Source organism: Equus quagga, chromosome 12, assembly GCF_021613505.1.
Source record: "Equus quagga isolate Etosha38 chromosome 12, UCLA_HA_Equagga_1.0, whole genome shotgun sequence".
Lineage (NCBI taxonomy): Eukaryota > Metazoa > Chordata > Mammalia > Perissodactyla > Equidae > Equus > Equus quagga.
The window spans coordinates 90,039,340-90,062,901 of record NC_060278.1 but is presented as its reverse complement, the minus strand read 5'-3'; the positions used below and the strand labels follow the sequence as shown (position 1 = coordinate 90,062,901).

The 23,562-nt window shown below is 42.2% G+C and overlaps 1 protein-coding gene across 2 annotated transcripts in view; it reads right to left on the bottom strand.

The window, feature by feature from the left end:
- Positions 1-23,562, bottom strand: part of CTNNBL1 (catenin beta like 1) — a 154,557-nt gene that overhangs the window by 79,886 nt on the left and 51,109 nt on the right. For both annotated transcript variants that reach the window (XM_046679178.1, XM_046679179.1), the window contains exons 5-10: positions 22,821-22,918; positions 15,412-15,505; positions 12,343-12,434; positions 4,140-4,212; positions 3,845-3,903; positions 2,024-2,172 (exon numbers count right to left, since the gene is read on the bottom strand). In XM_046679178.1, the coding sequence (XP_046535134.1) occupies positions 2,024-2,172; positions 3,845-3,903; positions 4,140-4,212; positions 12,343-12,434; positions 15,412-15,505; positions 22,821-22,918 (565 nt within the window). The remainder of the gene's footprint in view (positions 1-2,023; positions 2,173-3,844; positions 3,904-4,139; positions 4,213-12,342; positions 12,435-15,411; positions 15,506-22,820; positions 22,919-23,562) is intronic.

The following is a 23,562-nucleotide window of genomic DNA, read 5'->3' as shown; positions in this document are numbered from 1 at the left end:
TGTAGTTTTGATTTGCATTTTCCTGATGATTAGTGATGTTGAACATCTTTTCAGGTGCCTATTGGCCATCTGTATGTCTTCTTTGGAGAAATGTCTGTTCATATCCTCTGCTGATTTTTTGATCAAGTTGTTTGTTTTTTGTTGTTCAGTTGTGTGAGTTCTTTATACATTACGGAGATTAACCCCTTGCTGGATATATGATTTACAAATATTTTCTCCCAGTTGTTGGGTTGTCTTTTCATTTTGATCCTCGTTTCCTTTGTCTTACAGAAGCTCTTTAGTCTAATGAACTTCCATTTATTTATTTTTTCTTTTGTTTCCCTTGTCCAAGCTCACATGGTATTCAAAAAGATACTTCTAAGACTGATGTCAGAAAGTGTACTGCCTATATTTTCTTCTGGGAGTTTTATGGTTTCAGGTGTTACCTTCAAGTCTTTGATCCATTTCGAGTTTATTTTTGTGTATGGCAAAAGAAATGATCTACTTTCATTCTTTTGCATGTGGCTGTCCAGTTTTCCCAACACCATTTATTGAAGAGACTTTCCTTTCTCCATTGTATGTTCTTCTGTTTTAATAGTAGTTTTGCATGCCTATATTCTAAATTACATTTAACAGATACATATCAAATTTAGAAAAAAATTTTACAGAGTTTTCAATGTATGTGAATAGAAGTTTCAAGACAGCTGACTCTGGCTCAACTTCATGAAGAATAATTTTATAATGATTAGCATCTTCCAACCATGCAAACATGCTCTACTGTTTTTCAATTTAAAAAACCGTCCCTTGACTCTACACCACACTCTAGTTACCAGCCCCCATTTATCTACTCCCCTTTCTACCCAGATTTCTCAAGAGTTATGATGCAAGCTACCTCCCATTTACTTCCAACTTTAGGATTCTGTGAAATATACTATACGATATCCACTTGAAATACTTTAAGGAATTAGAGCATAAATAAGATATACACGACAAGTACTATAAAGAAAAGTTCTGGGGCCGACCCCGTGGCTGAGTGGTTAAGTTCGTGCACTCTGCTGCAGCCCAGTGTTTCGCTGGTTCGGATCCTGGGCGCGGACATGGCACTGCTCGTCAGGCCATGTTGAGGCGGCACCCCATATGCCACAACTAGAAGGACCCGCAACTAAGATATACAACTACGTACCAGGGGGGATTTGGGGAGATAAAGCAGAAAAAAAAAAAAAAAAAAAGATTGGCCACAGTTGTTAGCTCAGGCGCCAATCTTTAAAAAAAAAAAAAAAAAAGAAAAGTTCTAGAACTGTCTTGCACATTTTCATATCTCCTATGCTAGCCACAAAGCACATGCACTATGTATAATGAAAAATATGTATAAATGAAAAATATGAATGATATTATACTGTCAATAACAAAAATACAGACAAATATGGCATAGATAGGTCTATGTAGGATATAAAGAAAATTGGGTTAAGTTTAGAAATTAATACAGGATATGTTTAGAAGTTAATGACTAAATTTCCCAAAACCAACAAACTAAGAGAAGGAGCAAAAAGACATGCCTCTTCAATGGGAGTGGTCATATTACCAACTGACAAAACAACAGGGTGCAAACAGACCAAAGAATTTTTTTTCCTGAGGAAGATTAGCTCTGAGCTAACATCTGCCACCAATCCTCCTTTTGCTGAGGAAGACTGGCCCTGAGCTGACATGGGTGCCCATCTTCCTCTACTTTAATGTGGGACGCCTGCCACAGCATGGCTCGACAAGCAGAGCGTAGGTCCACACCCAGGATCCAAACCAGCGAACCCCGGGCTGCCAAAGCGGAATGTGTGAACTTAACCACTGCGCCACTGGGCTGACCCCCAAAGTATATTTTTTTATTCATCTACTCTAACTTTAAAAAGACCACACACACAGCTGAAGACTTTACTGTTTTATATATCTAGGAAACTCAATGGAATAAAAGACCACAGCTACGTGTTCTTGAATCCAGGTTAATAATGAGGACTTGGCCAATAAGATGGAAAGCTAGGAGATAAGAACATACCTGAGCATGAGATTCATCAGCTGAAGACCCTCGCCCTTCAGGAAGCGCTCACGATTGGAACTGAGCATTAGGCAGGAACAGAGTGAATCAAACAGGTTCTCCATCATCTCCTGCTCCTCGGCCGTGCTAGGATTGTGTCTTTTAAACACCTGTCAAGCAAAGACATCGGAAAGCACAGAGCCATAAGAGAATGTCTTTTCATCAGTCAGCCCTCAACAATTTCCAAAGCCTGTCTGTTATGATAACCCCACAAGTGAGTTATCAGAAGCTCAGCAAACAAAATTCTCAGCAGTTTCCATTTTAGAGAAACTGGGCTTTCTGATTCACAGGTATTAAATCAATGGCTATCAGTTCATGCAAAAAAACCAAAATAACTAACCACTGGATCCATGAGTGATTGATAGTCCCGAGGAGGCAGATTTTAAAAAAATAAAACTGCTTATAACACAGATATAGAAAACTCCAGGAGCCAGCCCCATGGCCGAGTGGTTAAGTCTGTGTGCTCCACTTCAGCGGCCCGGGGTTTGTCGGTTCAGATCCTGGGTGTGGACATCCACACGACTCAACAAGCCATGCTGTGGTAGCATTCTACACAGAAGAACTAGAATGACTTACAACTAGGATATACAACTATGTACTGCAGCTTTGGGGAGAAAAAAAAAGAGGAAGACTGCCAACAGATGTTAGCTCAGGGCCAATCTTCCTCAGCAAAAAGAAGAGGATTGTCAGCAGATGTTAGCTCAGGGCTGATCATCCTCAAATAAATAAATTAATTAAATACTCAATTAAAAAATAAATTAATTTAAAAAATAAAAAAAATAAGAAACCACAACCAGAAGGGTAAATCTTGGCTCAATATAAGGAAGAGTTTCCTAACCATCAGAGATCCTGAATGGCCTCACACAGCAGTTGTGGCTCTAAGTCATGGGAACAGTTTAAAGCAGAAGTTTTATCTTTGCCAGAGATATATGGCATGTTAAGAGGAAAAGCCTTTTAACAGTACTGTATGCATACCCATACATACTACAAAATGATCAATAATCTTGCAGGAACAGGACTAAGCACCTTCCCAGAACTGGAAACAGATTCACATTTCAAAGCTCTATTTTTAGGGGAGGAGGCCAAGCCACTCAGGCTGCTGGCACCAAGAGGGAAGCTGTATGCAAACTGACAACACAGACACTTCCAACACTTTCAAGATTTTATCCAAATGATCTATTTTCAGTCCTGTTTTTGGAATAGCACAAATGAGATTTGTTAGAAGAAATCTTAACAGTATTTCCAGAAGGCTAGCAGAACAGCACTGCAACTGGATTTACATTTTTTACAGTGAGCAAATGGTAATCGCCAATTTCTCATTCCAGCCTCCATACTGCATCCCTCCCCATCCTCCTCTGTGACCTCTATCCCACTGCACTGGAACTTGTACTCCTTGAGTTTATCTGGATCCTAAATGAATAGACTCCATTTTAGTGGCAGATTGAAAGGAAAGGAAATGAATAATCCTGGGAGTGGGTCAACTGAAAATAATTTGGTATTCTTGGCCTAAGAACATACACTTAAGGGGGAGGCACACCTCTTTTGGACTGACAAATACCAGAAGACTGAGAAAGTCCACACGAGATACACAATGATACCTGGTCATAAAGCACAAATGAATAAGAAAAGGAGGCAAACCATGTACCTCCAATGTAACCTCAAACCTGCCAACATACTCCACATGGCTTGCATCACATTCCTTCCCACAATTTCCAGGTCCACCTCCCATTTAAAGCAGACCATGTATCTTCATGGCAGACAGGAAGCATCAGAATTACTCACGGATAACTGCTGAAGAAGCACATCGATTCCATCCAGCTCCCCAAGCAATTCCCTGTTTTCTAAAAGGGGAAAAAATAGAGGAAGAAAAAAAATGAAGCTAACTGTCAGATTTTACAGCCGTCTAACACTGATACATCAGCAAACAAAATCAATACAGCTTGACAGAGTACAAAAGCTGCACAGAGAGCGAGTGGGAGAGCAAGGGGATGCCAAAGGCAAGAGAGCTTGCTGTCATGATCTGAAACAAGCCTGGCTCCTATCCTAACAGAATATCAATACGGAGACGAAGCCTCACCATCATTGTCCTGGAGCAATATGGCCAGCACTTCACTACAATACAGTTTGTTGGCATCGAAGGGCATCTTTGCCTGTGGGGAAATAGGAGAAATGAGAAAAACATTAAGGGGCCTTGCTTGCTTCCCCAGGAGGAATTCTTCACGAGTACTAGCACCTGAGTTAGAGAGAAGTAGAAGTTAGAAAGGGAAAAGGCAGGTTAAGGGTAAAAAGAAAAGTGCCACCTCTGTTCTCGAGAGACCAGACTCAAGTACTACACAGTAAAACCACAAATGGCAGATGTACACAAGGGCTCTCATACTCCTGATGCCTAGGCATGAACGTCGCCTCCTCTGTGAAGTCTTCCCAGATTCCCCATTTTGCATCTAGGGATTATTGTCTAGCAAATAGTACATACTCAAATGTGAACTGCATGGAATTATTGAAAGTTTTGAACTTTTAAGACTAAAATCCATCGTGAAGCTTCGTTCTTAAGTGACAACCATAAAATTATGCTGTAAATTAGCTGATAGATGATCCGAGCAGTTGAAAAGAAAGCAAGTTCAGATTAGCTGAATGTATTTATACCAAAGTAGCTCCTCCTGGGTTTTTAATGCTTAAAATTTAATTTGAAATCAAAACCTATCTGTTCGTGCACCATAATCTGCCTACTATTTAAAAAGGAAACCACATTAAATATGCAGAAATGTGTTAATTTTTTAACACCCAAATTACTACCCACAATTCTTTCCCTGCTGCATGCTCTGCTACTTAGAGTTTCAGAGGGGACACATCTACTGCAGAGTCTATCTTTCACGGCCATCCACACTGTTGCTTCAGCAATGAGACTCAAACACCTCACCGCTAACAATGCCCCTCGGATAAAGGTACACCAGAGAGGAGCAGGCCTCACTGATGTGTTTCTATTTACCGCACCCTTGATCCTTAAAATGCAGGCACATACACAACGACTGTTAATCAGCAGCAGCCTTGCTACCTAACCAGGTTTTTGAAGTGACAAATAATTTCTGTACCTAGAAAGGACAAGGGAAGTGTTTATCTTGGAGCTAACACCTCCATCACCTTAGCGCCATTCACAGTTCTGTTTGGACATTGATTTTGTACTTAAGGAGGAAGAGTGGCCCCTAATGAAGCAACACCCAGCATCTTTTCAGTTTTCTGTGCACGTCTTCCTCGTCAAGCCTAAGTGCACCCCACAGGGTTTCAGGAGGCTGACCAGGTATGACCCATCTTAGGTTAAAAGATCTGTAAATGCAAGGTCTTACATGTGCTGACTGCAAGGTATGCTCCCTGGGCAAGCTTAAGGCCTTGTATCAAGAAATTCAGTATAACAGCCAGGGTTTAAATGCAATCTGGGGGTGTTTAAATTTAAGAAAAACAGTTTTATAAAAATCAAAACACAAAAGTGAAAAGCCAAGTGGTGAGCATCTCTATCAGAATCAAGGATTTGCTAGTAAAATTACTTACTCAAATTATTTAAGTTACAAATATTGCTTTTGTAGGTGTGTGTGTGTGAGAGAGGAAGACTGGCCCTGAGCTAACATCTGTGCCAATCTTCCTCTACTTTGTATGTGTGATGCCACCACAGCAGGGTTTGATAAGCGGTGTCTAGGTCGATGCCCAGGATTTGAACCTGCAACCCCAGGCTGCCGAGGAGAAGCATGTGAACTTAACCATTACACCACCGGGCCGGCCCACAGATATCGCTATTTTAAATAACTTATATACAGCCTTTCAAGGGTCAGGGTTCTTATCTGAAACCAGAAACACTTAACTGAAGGAGCCAGAAGACCTCAGGCTGCTAAATTTTATCAAGTAGTTCAGTTACATTAAAAAAAAAAGGACATGAATCTGGGATCAGACACACCTACGTGTGACTCATGGGCATATACTACCCATGTGGGACAAAGTCTGCAGTTCCCAAACATGTGCCGAGGTACCTGGGGCATCATATTGAATTCACAGGGGCATCACAGGATATTTTAAACTTCCAAGGAGAGCCCAGTGACATCTGCTATCTGTTCAACACTGCACTAACTACTAGCTCCAGGTATGTTTCTTTTGATGACACCTATCTTTGTGAAGCTGGGTTTTCGTGGCTGCCGTGATAAAAGAACTGTGTGAAAATCAATGTGGAATAAGAATGAGGGTGGTGGTGTTCAATCGCTTCCAAAGTTTTAGGAGCTGTGCAGTATTCAAAAGGCACACACATCCATTAGTAAGTAATTGTGGTATTTAAGGACAAAATAAAAATATTTTTTCTTTTAATTCATGTGTATTTTTTCAAATTGTCAGGACATAAATATGTATCACATTGTTTGGACCTAACTACTTAGTAAACAGGACCGTTAGGTCTTTTTTGGCATAGGGATGCTGTAAAAAGAAAATTACCACGACACTAATGGCACCAGGAACTGAGAATGGGCATCCATGAGCCCAGTAACAATTCTTGGTCTCAAGTTTCCTTATGTGTAAAATGGGAATAATGAAATAACATCTTTTTTGGAGAGTAACTATGAGAATTAAGTAAGATAATATGGAAGTACCTAACACACCACAGATACTGCAAGTTTTTTTGATGACTGCAATCAGATATATCCAGCTTAGGGGCCGGACCTGCGGCTGAGTGGTTAAGTTCTCGTACTTCACTTTGGTGGGCCAGGGTTTCTCCAGTTCAAATCCTGGGCGCAGACACGGCACTGCTCATCAAGCCACACTGAGGCGGCATCCCACATGCCACAACTAGAAGGACCCACAACTAAAAATACACAACTACGAACTGGGGGGCTTTGGGGAGAAAAAGGAAAAATAAAATCTTTAAAAAGAAAAGAAATATCCAGGTTAGAATCTCAGCTCTAATGGTTACTAGCCATGTGATCTTCGCCAAATTACTCCGCCTCTTTAACTGGATTTCTCTTATGTTAAGTGAAAATAATAATAATTTCCTCATGAGTTGGAGAAAATGAAGCAGTATATACATAACAGGCACCCAACAACAGAGTTCCCCTCTACTGAGAATTCCTGATTCCTCCAGGAAACCTCCAGCTTTTGCTGTGTGGCACTTCCAGGAGTTTCCAATTTGCTCAAAATAAATTTTTAAAAATCAAAATCATAGTTTTGTCACTTTTTTTCATAAAATATAGGTCCTTTGATTGAAAAATTGGCATGAAGGAGGAATCTAATCAGAAAGTCAAAACGATGAGGCCCCCAAACTCCCCAATATTGAACCCTGCAACGTTTCAGAGCCTGAAAGAGGCGCCACGTGGGAAGCAGCCTGGCAAGAGGCGGCGGCTGTGGAGGCAAACGGGCCTGAGCGTCACAGGCTCTCCCACATACTTCCCTGCAGTTTGGACGAGGCACCTCCCCTCTCTGGATTCTTTCCTCCTCCGTAAACTGTGGACAGCAGCACCCACTTGGAGGGTTTTTGGGAGGATCAGAAATAACTATTTAAGCTATCTAGAATAATGCTTTGCACACAGTAAACAGCCAATATATGACACCCATATTGGATGAGGATAACTTAGTGGTGATGATGATGATGATGAAGAAGGCGACAAGCCAATATTTTAATCTGGTGAAAAAAAAATAAAAGAAACTGTGGGAAATTGTGGACTAGGTAGGAAGGAAGGAGATTAATCTTTCATGTCTAGCCAAAGACAAAAGTTACCAAATAAGTTTTATTTCTGTTAAATCTCAGCAGAGATGACAGCCTCCAAAGCTTGCAAAATACCAAACTGCCAAATTATAAGGACATTTAGTCAAAATCAGGAGAAAGGAGAATTCATTTAGCAAGTATAGTCTTTTGGATTTTGCAGAGTTAACCAATGGGACTTGGAGCTTCTAGGACTCTCTTCTATCCAGGTGCGTGATAATCCTAAATCTTTCAGCTGTCAGAGTAATTACAGAGTCAAGCATAGGTTTGTACTCAGCATGTACTAGCTTTGAATAAAATTAAACTTCACCTTTTTGGGAGCTGCCGCCTTTTCGGAAAGTATAAAACAATTATGCTACCACCCACAGACAGAAGCTGCAGGTTATTCCCGCGGCTCACCTCTGGTACCTGGAACACACGAGGCAGGTTCAGACACATCTACAGCCCCGTACAATTGTCAAAGCAGATGGTGCCCTGCAAAGTCCCACTCCTGGTCATAAGAGGCTAAGGACTTAGCACCAGATGCACATGTAGTGCATGTACACAATTCATTAGTTCACATGCTGAATGCTGCAACTGTTTTTGAAGCATTAACTGGGAAACAAAAGGGAATCTTAATTTTGTTTCTTTAGAAAAGAAAAAATAAAACTTCTGGTTTTGGTTATTATTTTCAATAGTACACAATATCCTAATAAATTTGTATTCCCCATTAAACAACGAACTGTGATGCAGCCTCTCTCACACTCCTGTTATCTGCTTACCTGCTAAACCATTTAATGCAATCATCTGCAATGGGCTTCATCCTCATTAGCACAAATTAGTGAGGTTTCATTTAGTGGGTGAAAAAATCCATGAGTATCTCTATAGGCTGCTAGGCTATCAGTACAAAAAGGAGATTCGTCAATGTGTCACTCAGTTAAGAATTATTCAAGGATACTGAATATGGAATGATCAGTTAAACAGCAAGGTTTTATCAAGTAATGCATAAACATAAGTACTCTAGGATGGCGGTTCTCAGACTTTAGCACACATCCAAATCACCTGGAGGGCTTATTAGACCACAGATTGCCGGCTCCACCCCAAGCTGGGCAGATTCAGAGGGTCTGGGGTGGGTTCAAGAACTTGCATTTGTTAACAAGTTGCCAGGTGATTCTGATGCTCCTGGTTGGGGACCACACCTTGAGAACCACTGAAAGGAGATGCAACTATGACGGAGACCCAGTCCTTGCTCTTAAGAAGTTTGAGAATACTTGGAGAAAGACAGTGAGCACACATAACAATATGAAAGTCTGCCAGGTGATGAAGAAAAGATGCTCCAGGAGGTAAGTGTCACCCAGTTATGGGAATATATCAGAACCCAGATCTGCTACCTCCCCCAAGAGAACCAGTGGGAAAAAAGCACAACGGCTGATATTCAGGCAAGAAAGAGAGCAGGATGGGCTGAGGGCAAAGCAGTGCTAGGGAAAGGGTGCATGAAGAAAGTCTGGAGGCTTGGCTTTTAACTCTAGCTCTAGCTCTAACTAGTTGTATGCATTTGGGCAAGGCATTTCATCTCTATAGTCCTGATTTTTAATTTTTTATCTGCAACAAAACTTAAATTTCCTTTCAGTTCTAAAAATGATGGAGACTACATGGAAGGGTAGGAATTTAAGCTGGTTAATGAAGGTTGTGTATAATTTAGAAACATTTAGGAAAGACAGGATTCATGCTTCGTGGAGGGAGAAGCATAAGCAAAGTCAGATACAGAGGTCAAATTACTCTGACCTTTGCAGAGAAGAGGATAGGTAAAAGAGATGTCTGAAAGGTAAAAAGACTGTTTGTTTTTCAAAACTGAAAAGTGGAAGGGTCGGACCAGGCCAGGTGAAGGGGTCTTAAAAAGTAAGCAGAGAAGGTGGGCTCTGTCATAGAGGGCGTTAACATTACTGTAGGTAGGTTCTTGAATAGGGAATGACATACTGAAAATGCAGTTTTGAATCAGTCTGGGAGTAGTGCAGAATAAAAACGGGCAACAAAAACACTCACATCTCTAGAGACCAGTGGATCCTAGTGAGGGCTGTACATTAGAATCACAGGTGGAACTTCTCTAAAATATACCAAGACAGAGACTGAGAGAGTAGGTCTAAGAATCAGTATTTTTTAAAGTTCCACTGGTCAAAGTCATAGTCTGGGTCCAGCACTCACTCTGACTTACCACGATGTTTCTGACGGTGAAGATTATAACAAGCACTTTCCCATATTATGAGAAATAAGAGCAAGGCACTGCTTTTACAGACATGCCTTCTTGCTGGCTTCACCCGTAAGCAGGACTTTCTTTCATTAATGATCTGGGCAGCACAGGATTTTTCTAAGGGTACTTGCTTACTAGTAAAATAGCCAAATGGTATTTTAATGTTTAGGTACCCTGAAATCTTGAAAACTTGTTTTAAAGAGAGCAACATGGTTATTTATGCCCTGAGGATTATATAAACACTGTGCCTAAAAGGCAAGAGTCAACAGCTTTTTGGACTACCAAATGGGCCTCCTTATGGAATGGAATCTAAGTCAAATACCCAAAGATCTCAATTTCCCTTCCTATTACCAATTCAAAAAAAGACTCCAGCAAGTTTCAACAGCTTTCAAAAGGAGGAGGCGGCCTTACAATCTGGTTTAATGATCAGTATAGTCTCTGAGAAAAATTAGTCCTAACTTCACAGAGACAAAAACTATTGGATTATTTTGTATATTTTCTATTTTAAGCTCGGGGCCTAACCTATGGCCACTGCACCAACAAGCCAGGTCCCTGCCATCTAGCCCATCTCCTTAACTCTGTGTTCTACTTTCCTCTCCTCCACTTCCCACTCCCAAAATGTCTCAAGGCTTTGGAGAATAAAAAGTTGTTGAATACTGAGGAAAGCAGCAGCTGAGGGAGATGTGAAGCAAATTACATGGGGAAACAAGTCTAGTTCTAAAACCAAAGGACATCAAGACTCATGAGAGAAGGTCAAAAGGAAGCTGCAAAAATGACAATGCATATGTTAACCAGCCCTGGTTTTTTTCCTCAAAGGAAAGGCGAGGGCACGCATGTGTGAAAGGAGTTGCAGTCTATTGAACTATGCATTAAGTTTATCCTCTGCCAGGCAAATGTGCCCTTACCCACTGACAGTAATATTTAGGTTAGCTGAATATCCTCAGTTCATGTTATAAAAGTCTATGTTAGAGATTTAATGGGAATGAATGGTTAAATAAGTAGGATTGAGGAAGACCTAGATTGTCAGAGACGGAGGGAATCATGGGGCATATGATATCTTAGGTAGAACCTTCTTCCTTAGCCTTGCCAAGACAGTGGGGGATAAATCTGACCTGATGCACCTGAGACCTTCTGGATCTCTGTGATGCTCTGAACCACAGCAAGGCCATGACTACTTAGAGAAGCATTCTAGCTATGAACAAGTGCCTCCTCACTGGAAAGCTGGGAATCCTTCCCTGCCCGAGGGCCATCTGAGTAGCATATAAGCAGTTCCAAACTGCCTCCTATCACGTCTTTGCTTAAAACTACTCTGAGAGAAGCTCTTGCGTGTCCTTTTCCTCATCTACTCTAAGGGACAGCACTAATTGTTAAAAAGATGGTCAAAAGGACTATGCTAAGAAGGAAAGAGAATGAATAATCTGACACAAATACAAACAAAGGATATAAATAGGAAGGGAAAAGAGATGAATACAAATAGTTAATAAACAACTGGAAGCCAATACACTTCCCTTGATTTTAAAATTCCAAATTAAAATAATAAAATATCAGCATTCACTTATCACATTAACAAAATTTTAAGTTTGATAATACCCAATGTTGCTAGGGGAAAAAGACCCTCTCAAATAAGTGGAGCAGCCTTTTTAAAGGACAATTTTGCGATATCTACAAAAATGTTAATGTGCATACCCTTTTACCTGGCAATTCTACTAGGAATTTATCCTACAGATAAACTGACACAAGTGTGCAAGAAAAAAATAAGTGTGTGTGTATACAAGAATATTCACCACAGCATTATACTAACAGTGAAAAACTGTTATAAACAGGTAAATGGTTAAACTAATTTTGGTATATCTGTAAAATGGAATACTAGGCAGCCAGTGGTTCAGTGTGAAAAAACCAACTTGCAAAATAAAATATTGTATACTTCTCTTCATGAAACGCACACATACACCCATACTCCTACAGACATACAGAAAATTTCTAGAAGGATTGATAAAATATTGTTAACAGTGCCTGCCTCTGGGAAGTGGAACCAGAAGGAATCAGCAGAGGGGAACTTTTACTTTCAGTTCTCTACCTTCTGTACCACATGAATTTGCTTGTATTTACATATGTTTACATTATTCTCAGAGGTACTAAAGGCTATTTTGTAAACCTCTTCTTTTAAAACAAACCAAAGAGGAAAACAAAGAAAGAGGCAAGAGGTACCAAAAGACTCCCAAACTAGATCATAGAGCCCGGAGGTGACGATGCGCACCAGTGACCCAGCAGGAGCCCCGGCCAGAGCAGAGAGGTTTGAGCTGCAGTCCCACAGAGCCAACTTACCTTCAGCCTCTTCAGCAGCCACTGCAGAAGACCCTGCTGGGCAGCCTCCGTGCACATCTCGGGCCGGAACTCAGCCATGTTTTCCACAATAGCTGAAGGGAGATAGACGCCAGTCATTTGGGAGGGTAACTCTGTTTCCATCGGCAACAAGCTTGCTTCCCCTGACAGGCATTTTATTCCTCTTCCCACTTCCCTGTATCCCTCCCAGCCAGATGCAGTGTTGTCATTTTTAGATTAACCAGGGAGAAGCTATGGGGCTTTTTCTTCAAGTCACGTTACAAGTAAAACCCATAACTGAAAATGATAGAATTCACAGAAGGAATAAGTGATAGATTTTCTGTGCTAATAGGGAACAACGCTAGAGCAGAACACACAGAAGGGTGGACATCTGCCTAAGAAGGCCCTCTTTGTAGTCTTCATTGTATTAGAGTCCCAGAGACCTGTGACCAAAGAGACGGGGAGACCAAAGAGACAGAAGCTTTAGGAAAAAATCAGGGAATGGTGAATTCAGAGTCTCTTCCTTTCCTGACTCTTCTATTTTCAGTCCTTTCTCTGGATATTGCAAGGGAAGCAAGCATGATCTTCTTAATTGAACAAAATAACGTACACAGAGGGGAAAGGCCATGCTGGCAGAAGTAACTGTCAGGTGCTCAGAAGCAAATATAATTGGTCCTGCTATCTCTTACAACAGACAAATTGCTGCTTAATAGAAAAATTAAAAATTAGGAGGCAAAAAAAAAAAGTTACTGCATGACTATGATACTAAAAAAGGGGACTTTAAAAAAAAATCACCTACAGTCCCAGTGTAACACATTCCATGCTTTCACTTCCTTCAGGGCCCCTCCCACTCCATATCCCAGGATGTGTTACTATTATAAAGCAGAAACAGTTCTGTGTTCTCTAAGCACAATGCCCAGAAGACGTCAGATGTGAGTTCTGATCTGACGTTTAGGAGAAAGGGCTGAAGAAATCACACACTTCCTATCTTCTTCCTCACTCCTTCGGCCCTGTCAGCCTCGCCAATGGCAAGCTGAGGAATGACAGGGCAGCCCCTCAGGGAGGGGACTACAAAGCGGTGGAGCACAGTAACAATGAGACCCCTGAGAGATGAAGAGCATAACACCACCTGAAATTACTTTCTCACATTTGCTAAGAAAATCAACTCATTCATTTTAATCCTCTATGCCTTTATCTTATTCTTCTGCTTACACTTTAGATGGCTTCCTGTTGCCTGTTAGAATACAATCCAAACATCCTGCCATGGTTTACAAGGTCTTCCAGAATCTGGACAAACTTACTCCTCTGGTCCCATCTCCCACATAGACATTTCTCTTCTTTCCCCAAAGTCCGTGCCCATTCATGGCTTTGCAAATGATACTCCCCTACCCAAGGGTCCTTCTCACATTTCTCTGTCAAAATGCACCTGCCTTCATACTCAGCCCCAGTCGGCTACTGCTGCTTTCCAGCAATCTGGAGACCCTTCCTCTTCACTTCCACAGGGCTCTCCACCGACTCCTATTATACCGTCTGTCACCCGCATTATCTTTCCCTCCTGTTCAAGACTTTCCCATCAGTCTGCCTCTTAAGGAGTAGAACCATGCCTAATTCACCTTTAATCCACACCGCTGGCCTAGCAGATGCCTGACAAACATCAGGCACTCAACAAGGGAGAGAGGGATGAATCTCCTGACCTGTTGGTAGGTGACCAAGTTGAAACTAGACAGATCTCTGTAGACCGTCAGCCTGGTGCTTCATCCATTACACCAGGCCCTTTCTATTAACAGTCAGTTAAGATTTTTGATAAGCTTTCTCTTCAGCAAAATTCAGCAATAGGCAAACAGATAGCAATGCCAAATTCTGGCCCTGGACTATAGCCAACTCCCAAACTACAGATTGTTGTGTTCTCTCTTCTCTTACTCCTTAGGTGCTATGTCTCCCTCCTTGTTTATGATAATCCTCACAGAAGACAGTATAAAACTATAAGAGAAATCTGTGGTAGACACAAAGCTGCTGAGAGAAAATCTAATCTCATCAAAATTTCTGCTTCTGCTGGGCCTTGTTCATTTCTCAAGCTCTGTGCACAGATATGTCACCTTTGGTTTTATAAAACAGCAAACAGCGATAAAGAAAACCACCCAAAAGTGCAACTGTAAATAGGCTATTGGTTCGGCAACTCAGCAGAGGGAAAGACTGGGGAGGCTCCAGGATGAGGTGGAGGAGAGGAAATACTGCAGAAGAATCCACTTAGATGAACAGACGATGAAGGGGCAGCCAGGTTAACAGCAATATTTCAACTTCTAGTTTACACGCCAAACTATACATAAGAAGAGAAAGAAACACTAGGGGCCGGCCCCATGGCCGAGTGGTTAAATTTGGGGCGCTCTGCTTTAGTGGCCTGGGGTTTTGCCGGTTCAGATCCTGGGCGCAGACGTGGCACCACTCATCAGGCCATGCTGAGGAGGCATCCACATAGCACAACCAGAAGGACCTACAACTAGAATATACAACTATGTACTGGGGGGCTTTGGGGAGGAGAAGAAGAAGAAGAAAAATAAAAAAGATTGGCAACAGATGTCAGCTCAGGGCCAATCTTTAAAAAAAAGAAAGAAAAACTAACTCTTTTTCAAATAAAACGTCCTATAAAGGCACACAGTTGTTCAAAAGTTTGTCGCTACACTGAAGGGAAGCAGGAAGAAAAATCAATATATGGAGATTAAAAAATTGTAAAATTTACTTTCCAAAACAAAAGAAAGAAAAAAGGAAAAGAATTCACCCTGCATAGACTTCATCCTAACTTTTGGAGGCAAAGGTATGCTAAAAGGAGCTGGCAGTTTTTGTCCAGGAAGGTTACCTACTTACTGGATTTCTGCTCTTACTACCTGCCAGCCAAACCAAAGCTGCAGTTATACGAAATTTACACAAGGGTCTTCCTTTCTGAAAAGGCAGTTTGGGAGCAGAAGGAAAGGAAACACTACTACTGTTGACTCTATTATGAAGGAGGAAGGGAAATGAGCACCAAGCCCCAAAACACACACAAACTTGGGGAATGCTGGCCGCCCTTGCCCTCACCCAGAGTGTTGTGGACGCCATCTGCCTCTTCTTTCACGGACTCATCCAGACGCTCCAGGTTCTGCACGAGCAGCGCTACCACTTGCCCGTCCACCTTCAGCCACAGGGAAACAGAAGAAGAGAGGGATACATGTCACGACACAGTCCCAAAAACATTCCCATTCCCATACTCACTCGTCTCCTGAATGAACCAAGTAAATAATCAGCCACCTATGGTTTACAGTGTGCTCTCCCATCCCATTATCTTTGTTGAGACTTGAAGTGACCCTGAGGCAAGGAAAGGGCAGGCATCATAATTTAAGATTGAAGCTTAAGGAGACAAAGTAAAGTTCAAGGTTCAAAAGTTAGTGATGACAAGGCTAGTACTTGAACCTAGGCCTCCGAAAAGCAAGTCCAATGTTCTTTCTATTTCTCTGTGGTATTTAAACACCTTACAAAAATGCCATCTTAAGTCAGGTCAACAGTTCATTCAAGTCAAAAGCACATTTCTAGACCACAGCACCAAGAGACGTTTAGTTGGGAAGTTTACTAGCCGTACTCTACACTGACCTCAAAATTTAGGGTTAAACTCAAAACATTCCTAACTTCCATGCTAAGCTTTTATGAAACTATTATTTCTGATGAATTTCTAATTCCTTCTTGAAAAGAATATTAATATAATAAAATGCCTTACATTTGTACTACACTTAATGCGTAAAAAAGCAGTTATATTTCTCTCATGTAATTTGATTCACACAACACTATAGGAAACAGGCTACTTTCAGGAGCCACATCATACCACCAATATGCAAGAGATTAATGACTTAACCAAGACCACACAGCTAGTGAGCAGTGGCAGCAAAAGCAAAACCCAAGCTTCCTTCCCAGGTGAAAGAAAGCCGAGACTACTTCATGCTACCTCGTGGCACAATATGTGCTCTTGGAGAGACCGCCTTTGGGTAACCCTGCAGCACACCAAGGAAGATAACTAAGGAAACACTTCATAATCAAGAAGTGATTCTCCACCTGGTAATAAATTGCCCCGTGGTCGCCAGTAAGGAAGCCTGTATTGGAAGATAAGGTGTGCTGCACACTGTGGTGAATACGCTCTCACTGCCTCAGTCTCCTCACTTAGGAAATGGAAACATAGCGTACAGATTAAATGAAAACCTGCAGCATGCCTTACCCTGGGTCTGGTTCGAAACTTAAGTAGAATGTTAGAATCTAGCCCCTCATCCCTCCTGACACCTGATTATCCACTGCTCATATCTCCCAAGGACTGAGACAGACAAGTTCTCTGAAGGCAGGCACTGCACCCTCCTTCACCTGGGTACACTCTTCCAAGTCTAGAGCAACGCTATACATAGAAGACACTCAGTAAGTTTTGCCAAATTTAAATAAACTGACACAGCACTGACTTTGTATATTATAATCAGATCTTTATATATATTGCTCCATTTACTCTCATGTAATCCTCACAGCTTTTACAGGTGAGAAAACAAAGGTCCACAGAGGTTAATTACCCTGGCAAAAGTCACAAAGCTTGTCGCAGAAGTGACCCATTTCAGGACTCTATTTTTTCCCATCACGCCCTATCATTTCAGTGAGGGGAAAAGAAAGGAGAAGAAAGGAGAAAAGGAAATGATCTCATTCAAATGACACTTCGTGAGCACTTGTGTACAAGGCACTCTACAGACACAATTCAAACTGAGCCTGAGGACAGAACAATGGCAAGAGGGACAGATCTTGAAATAACGCCTCTTTACTCTTTCTCAGTGACACTTAGGAAAGCATCTGGACGGGGGAAAAGCTGAAATTATTGACTAATTTAAGATGCCTGAATCACGAATGAAGTAGAGTTTTCTAGGCTCTCCTTTATGCCCTGGTGTGAGGGACAATGAGACACTAGATGCATATTTGAGAGGATACTGATGCCAGAACTGAGAGCACCGATAAATATAAGAAAGAGCTGTGTTCCCCTCTTGTAACAAGGAGATACAGAATCTTGCTCTCAAATCTCACAGCTAGCAGAAGCTTCACCAAAGAAATTCACTGCAATGTTTTCCCTAATTAATTGGACAATTTGGGTATGTGAGAGAAAACAGAAAAACATCTGGGGGGAAAAATATGAAGCATGTCACAGTTTGTTCTTCCCTAAATCACCCTGATTGACTTATAATCTCCCCAAATCCTAAAGCAGCAGACACTGCAGCTCCGTTGGGTATCACACTGCTTGTTAGTTCTGCAAACTGCTTCACCAGTTTCAATTGCTTATTGCTGTTTTATCTGCACTATTTTCCCCCTTTCCTTGACTCTTAGTTATGTTTCCCATCCCTGCTGTCTGGAAAGCGGCAGGGACAGTGGCAGTAAACAACACATTCAAATCCCAGAACTGAATGGTTATGGATAATGGGTATCTTGCTGGAGGAAAATCTTTTTTCTTGCTATGGAAATCTAACTTCTAACAGACAGTCTTTTTAAGCTTGCAAAGCTTTTTAAAGCTTGCAAAGTGTGAAACTTTATATTTAGCTGGGTTAAATGCAATTTTATCTGATTGCAGGAGGGTCAAAGCAGTCAAAATACATTTAGCTCAGAAAACACGTGGAAAAATATTTATATTATGCATAGCTCTGGTTATTGCCTAGTAAGAAGCACAAATTAGCATTCTGCCTTATTCCCTCTAACCCTTTGGGTCTATCCCCTTCATGCCTATTTTTTGGACGTATGACCAAGTCTGAAAATAAAACAAATCCTGGTTAGGGAGTAAAGTATCAGCCAAAGCAGCCCTGGCCTTGGAAATCATGACTGTCTTAAGCCTGACGTTTTCTGCTAAGTCATTGATTATTTCTGCTTGTTAGCAGGTCTCCCAATCAAGATTCCAGCAGGTCCTACTGAGACAAAGTTCAAGGGCATGATCAGACACACTCTTCCACTTGACCAGAGAGGATGGATACTAGAGAAGAGGAGGAAAGAAAAACCGGACAGATGAGGGGGTTTAAAGGATTCTCCTTCTACCTTGTACCATCTGCCGAAACGTTAGATGAGACTATGTTAGCACTCCCTTGCTTATTATTCTCCAGTTTCTCCTCTTCACACTGGCATTCCACCTAAACTTACTACCAAGGCCCACAAAGCCCAGCGTGGTCTGGACCTGACTGCGCTCTCTTCCTTCACCCCAGGTGTGCCCGAAAAGTACTGGCCTTTTCTCTGTTCCTCAAATATGCCAGGCTCATTTCTGCCTTGGGGCTTTTGTACTCGTCCCATCCTGCCCTTGGTCATTCTGAATGGCCGGTTTCTTCTTGTCATCCAGAACTCAGGCCTTTCCCGACTCTCTAATGTGATTTCCCAGTCACTCTACATCACATCACTCTATTTTAATTCTCTACGTAACAGAGAATCAGTCTGTTTTCTTGTTTCCTTATTTACTGTTTCTCCCTAGACTATGAGCTCCACAAAAGCAGACTTAGTCAGTCTTGCTCACTGCTATATACTCAGTTCCTAGAATCCAGAATATACCAAGCATTCAGCAAAAATTTGGTGAATGAACAAACGAATTTTGCTTGGGAACAGATACAGATGATGGTAAAGATGTTAACAGAAATGAGAAGGGATAAAAGTGATAGGATTCAGAAATTTACATAAGTACCCTTAGAGCAACAGAAAACCTACGAATCTCAGCCTCACCTGAGCAGCACAAATGCATCACCAACCAGCCTAAGCCAAACCCATAGGGGCTTCAAAGTTTAACATTAAATAGGGTTAATTGAGGGCAAGAATGGGTATGGAGGGCAGTCCCCTGGTTCACCACATCAAAGCCACTACAGTGAAACTATTTATAGCAGGTGTTGGCTCCTGGCTGCTCTGGCCAGCTTCACGGCCCAGCCACATTTCCACCTCCTCTGTTCCAACACCTCCACATGCCCACATTAAAGCCTCCTCACAGAGGCCGCTGCCACAGCTGCAGCTCTGCGCGTCTCCTGGTTCTTCCCCAGCAGAAGCGATGCTCCCTCATTTCCACAGATGCTGGATCTCTCGCTGCATCTCTCAAGATCGTTCTTAATATTCTACCTTGCATTATCATCATTACTGATTTCATCTTTTTTTCTTTTTTTTTAAACTAAACCTCTATCTTCCCATGACTTATTTAGGCCCATACCCTTCAAATATTTTGGGTTTTTTTCTTTGAGTATTTGTTCAAAAATTTTTTTGAACATTTGCCGAAATGAAAAAAGATATATTCACAAACATTTGACTGTGTGGCAGATGATACCATTTTAACTCGACATTTACTAAGCACTTAAGATGTGCCAGGCATCATACCTTTGTGAAGATAATGGCCAACATTTACTGGATGTTTACTCTGTGCCAGACACTGTTCTAAAGATTTATTAAATATCTCATTTATTCCTCACCTCAGCCCTATACAATAGGCACTACTATTATCCCCATTTTACAGGAGAAGAAACTGAGTACAGAGAGGTTAGGTAACTTCCCAAGGACACACAGCTGGTAAGCGACAGAGTCAACACTTGGGCCACTCCCCTGACAAGGATCACATCTCAGGAAAGACAAACATATAAACAGATGTCTATAAGCCAATGTGACAAGTGCCAGAATATACAAAGTGCTAGAGGAACACAAATTCTGCTGAGATATGAGTCTGAAAAAAACTCAGAAGAGATAAGGTTGAAGTCAGGCTTTAAAGGATGCGCAGCAGTATTCCAGGTAGCCCAGGACTTCTTGCCAAGCTGAAGGCAGATGTGAGCAAAGGCATGGAACTGCGAAGCACACGGCAAGTTTTGGGCCTAGAAAGCAGAAAAATGGCTGTAATCTAATCCCGACTCTCAGGGAGTCAGAAGTCATCTTTAGATAGATCTGCCAGGGAACTGCCGTCAAGGCAACAGACGCTTTGCCTTGCGTTCACTACTCTTCAGAAGAGTCTATTTTCCAGGCTCCCAAATCAACTTGTTACAAAGCACAAATATTCACCTTTCACATCAGTAACAGCAGTGGATGTGAAACAAATTTTAAACCCCAAAGATCCCTGAGAATGCCAGGACAGCACTCTCTTCCCACAAATGTGCTTTTCTATTGCTTAGGACTTCCACTTGGGAAACAGACCAAGGCAATAACTGCAGACTGCACACCGCAATCCATCCTGCAACATGGCCTCTAGCCTCTGCTCACGCAATTCCAGGCCTCTGATATTGGCCCCAAATTACAACTACGAAGACAACTCAACCCTTGTATTATGAAAATACTTATCAAACTTCTTGAATGCAGCACAAGAGTAGGAAAAAAATAAATGGAAGGCCACCCACTGGTTCTGCTCTCTGATATTTACTGATGGCTTCTGACCGGCTGCAGACAAGCAAATAATACATGAGAGTCTAGGAATGCTCGATTGTTTGTGACTCACATCGGCCCCACCAGTATAAAGCTGTAAGAGTCGAAATCTTAATATAATAAAAAAAACCCTACACAAAATAAACAAAAAGCCCTGTATAGAAGCTACCTAATGGCTCCCCAGACTGAGGATGAACTGCTTCTTTCCAAACAAACAATAAAATCTGCAAGATCCAGCTTTTGTTGGCGGGCTTGGCAACACAGCAAACACAAAGGGGGCTTCTGTGTAAACTGCTGTTTCTGGGTACGTTTTACAGGCAGCAGCCAGGCTAGCTGTTTCTCTCATCTCCTCTATTCACACAGACGAAGGATGGTAATTAAAATCAGCCAAGGGACCAGGCAGGACGGCTCATTCAGGGCCTCTGTAATTAACCTCCGGAAGGTAAGACTACACAAATGACACTATAGGGACACAGGGAAGGAGCAAGTGCCACAGCCTTTCTTCAGATGCTCCTCAAAACAAAAGGACACCCCAGTATCATCCTTTTCTTTCTGCACAGTGGTTCAAAGGAAAAATAAAGGTCCTGAATTCTACAAAAATGACAGTTCGCTCTAGGAAGGAGCTTGAAAGAAAAATGGCAATAGAAATTTTCATCATTTCAGTTACAAATGGCCCTCTGCTGGACTCCAGCCTCACTCTCTGTAAGACACAGTTCTTCATACCCAGTGGGTTCACAACCCCTTCATTCACACCAAATGCCAGCAGCGAGCATGGCACACAGGAAATTTCTAGTGTCAAGAATCTTGAGAGAGAGGAGGGTGAAGAGGGGGTGGGCAGAATAGCAATGGGGTGTCAGAACCATTTGGAGGCCCAGTCCCAGCCACTCGGATCCAGCAGGTCTCGGATGGGGCCAGAAAGCAGCCACACGAGCAGTCCAGGTGCTTCTCCAACAGTGGATGCAGCCATCTTTGATGAACTCTACAAACTGCCTCAAAACCAGCTCCCAGAATATTCCTACCAGAGAGAAAAGACCAGACGACAGACAGGAAGAAAAATCAACAGAGCCCTAGGAGGGAGATAGCGTGGTGGGTGGACAGAGCTCCAGAGGAGGCGTCACGTTAAGAGGCTGGACTAGACTCACTCCTGCCACTGGCCAGCTTGGGTGCCTTGTCAGTCTTGGAGCCATGTCTGATCACTCACGAGAGCAGGAAGCTGATGTGGAGGCACCCGACTGCGGCAGGAACCAGAATACGCAGGCTCCAATCTCAGCAGCACGGTCCTGCTGAGTGACTCAGCGGAAGGCTTCACTCTGCCTCTGGGTTTCCTCACGCGCAAAGCGAGGCGATGGGACTAGATCGGTTCCCCTCACATGTAACTGCTTTGGATTGGCTGCTGCCTAGAACACTAGTTGCGGAAGATTCTGAGCCCTTGCCTCGGCTCCACAGAAGGAGTATAGGAATGTAGAAATCAACCGGCCCTGGCTTCTACAGGCAAGAGCGGCAGCTTTGGCCTGGTTGAGTTAGAAGGTTTGTTTTCGCTTTTAATGTTCTCTGTTTCCCTATCTGTAAAATAAGTAATAATGAAAGCTGTCCTCACTAGCGCTTGAGATTATAAAGCCCAGAGGAGAAAAGAAACATCGGTGAAAACTCTTTGTAAAAAGGTCAATAAACATAGTTGTGGGCGGGGGAACGGGAGCATGGAGTCGAAGGGAACACAGGTTCAAATCCCAGCTGTTGACCATGGGCAAGTTGTTTTGCCTCTCTAAGCCTCGGCTTCCTAGCTGTAAATGAGAATAATAGCAATAATACCCATCTGAGAGGCTATGGTGAGGATTAAAGTGAAAAGAATGAGAAAAGGCCTGCCTGCAGCAGACACTTAATAAATGCTAGGCCTCCACAGTCCCCTCCCTAACCAGTTCCAAAGAATACAGTACCCCACAACTGCATTTCTACTTACTCTCCTCCTTCAGTCCAGCCTCGCCACAGAGCTGATACCCACTCGATGCCACTCAGAGAGACAATGGCGTTGATGATGTCAACACCACACACACATCTGCAAAACCCCAGAGGGATGTGCAACTTACCAGAGCATCGATGAGTACTTCTGCTCCCTCTTCACTCTCATGGAGGGTGTCTATGTCTGTTAATTCCTGAAGCAAATCAACCACAGCTATGGACACATGTGAAAAATGTTAAGGGTATTATGTACATACTGAAATCTTACCAACATTTTATTAAAATCTTTGGTTCCCTTCCATGTCCTTGTCATGTGCTTTATCACCATTTACCTTTAATATACTGTGGTTGTATTAACATCTTTTCAACAAGGTTCTACTCACAGTGGGCGTTCAATAAATGTTGTTAACTGACTCAGTGTCTTTCCTTATGGTGTCTTCCTCGCAACTTACATCATAGGTTCACCGCATTTTCATAAGTTTTGAAATTTCAAATAGATTGCTTGGGAGGTCGCTTTTCCAGTGAGAAACAGGCCAACATCCTTAACCTTATCTCATAATTTAAATTCTTAGAACTTGGTATAATCTTAACCACCTTGTACAGTTCACCTTCAAAGGCAGGAATAATTTCTGAGATGAGATGGCTGGCGTGCACCAAGGAGTCTTCACAGATCAGGGCATGACAAAATAGGTTTAAAATGTAGACGGAAGAATTTACACTGGTCTGCACTGGACCCCACCAACCCTCCTCCCCTCCAACACCAAGCTGCTCTGGACATAAAGACAAGAAGGAGAATTAAACACTAGGCAAAAATAGAAGAGGGAACTACAAGAGAAAGAAAACATGAAGGAGAGAGAAAAGGAGTTATGC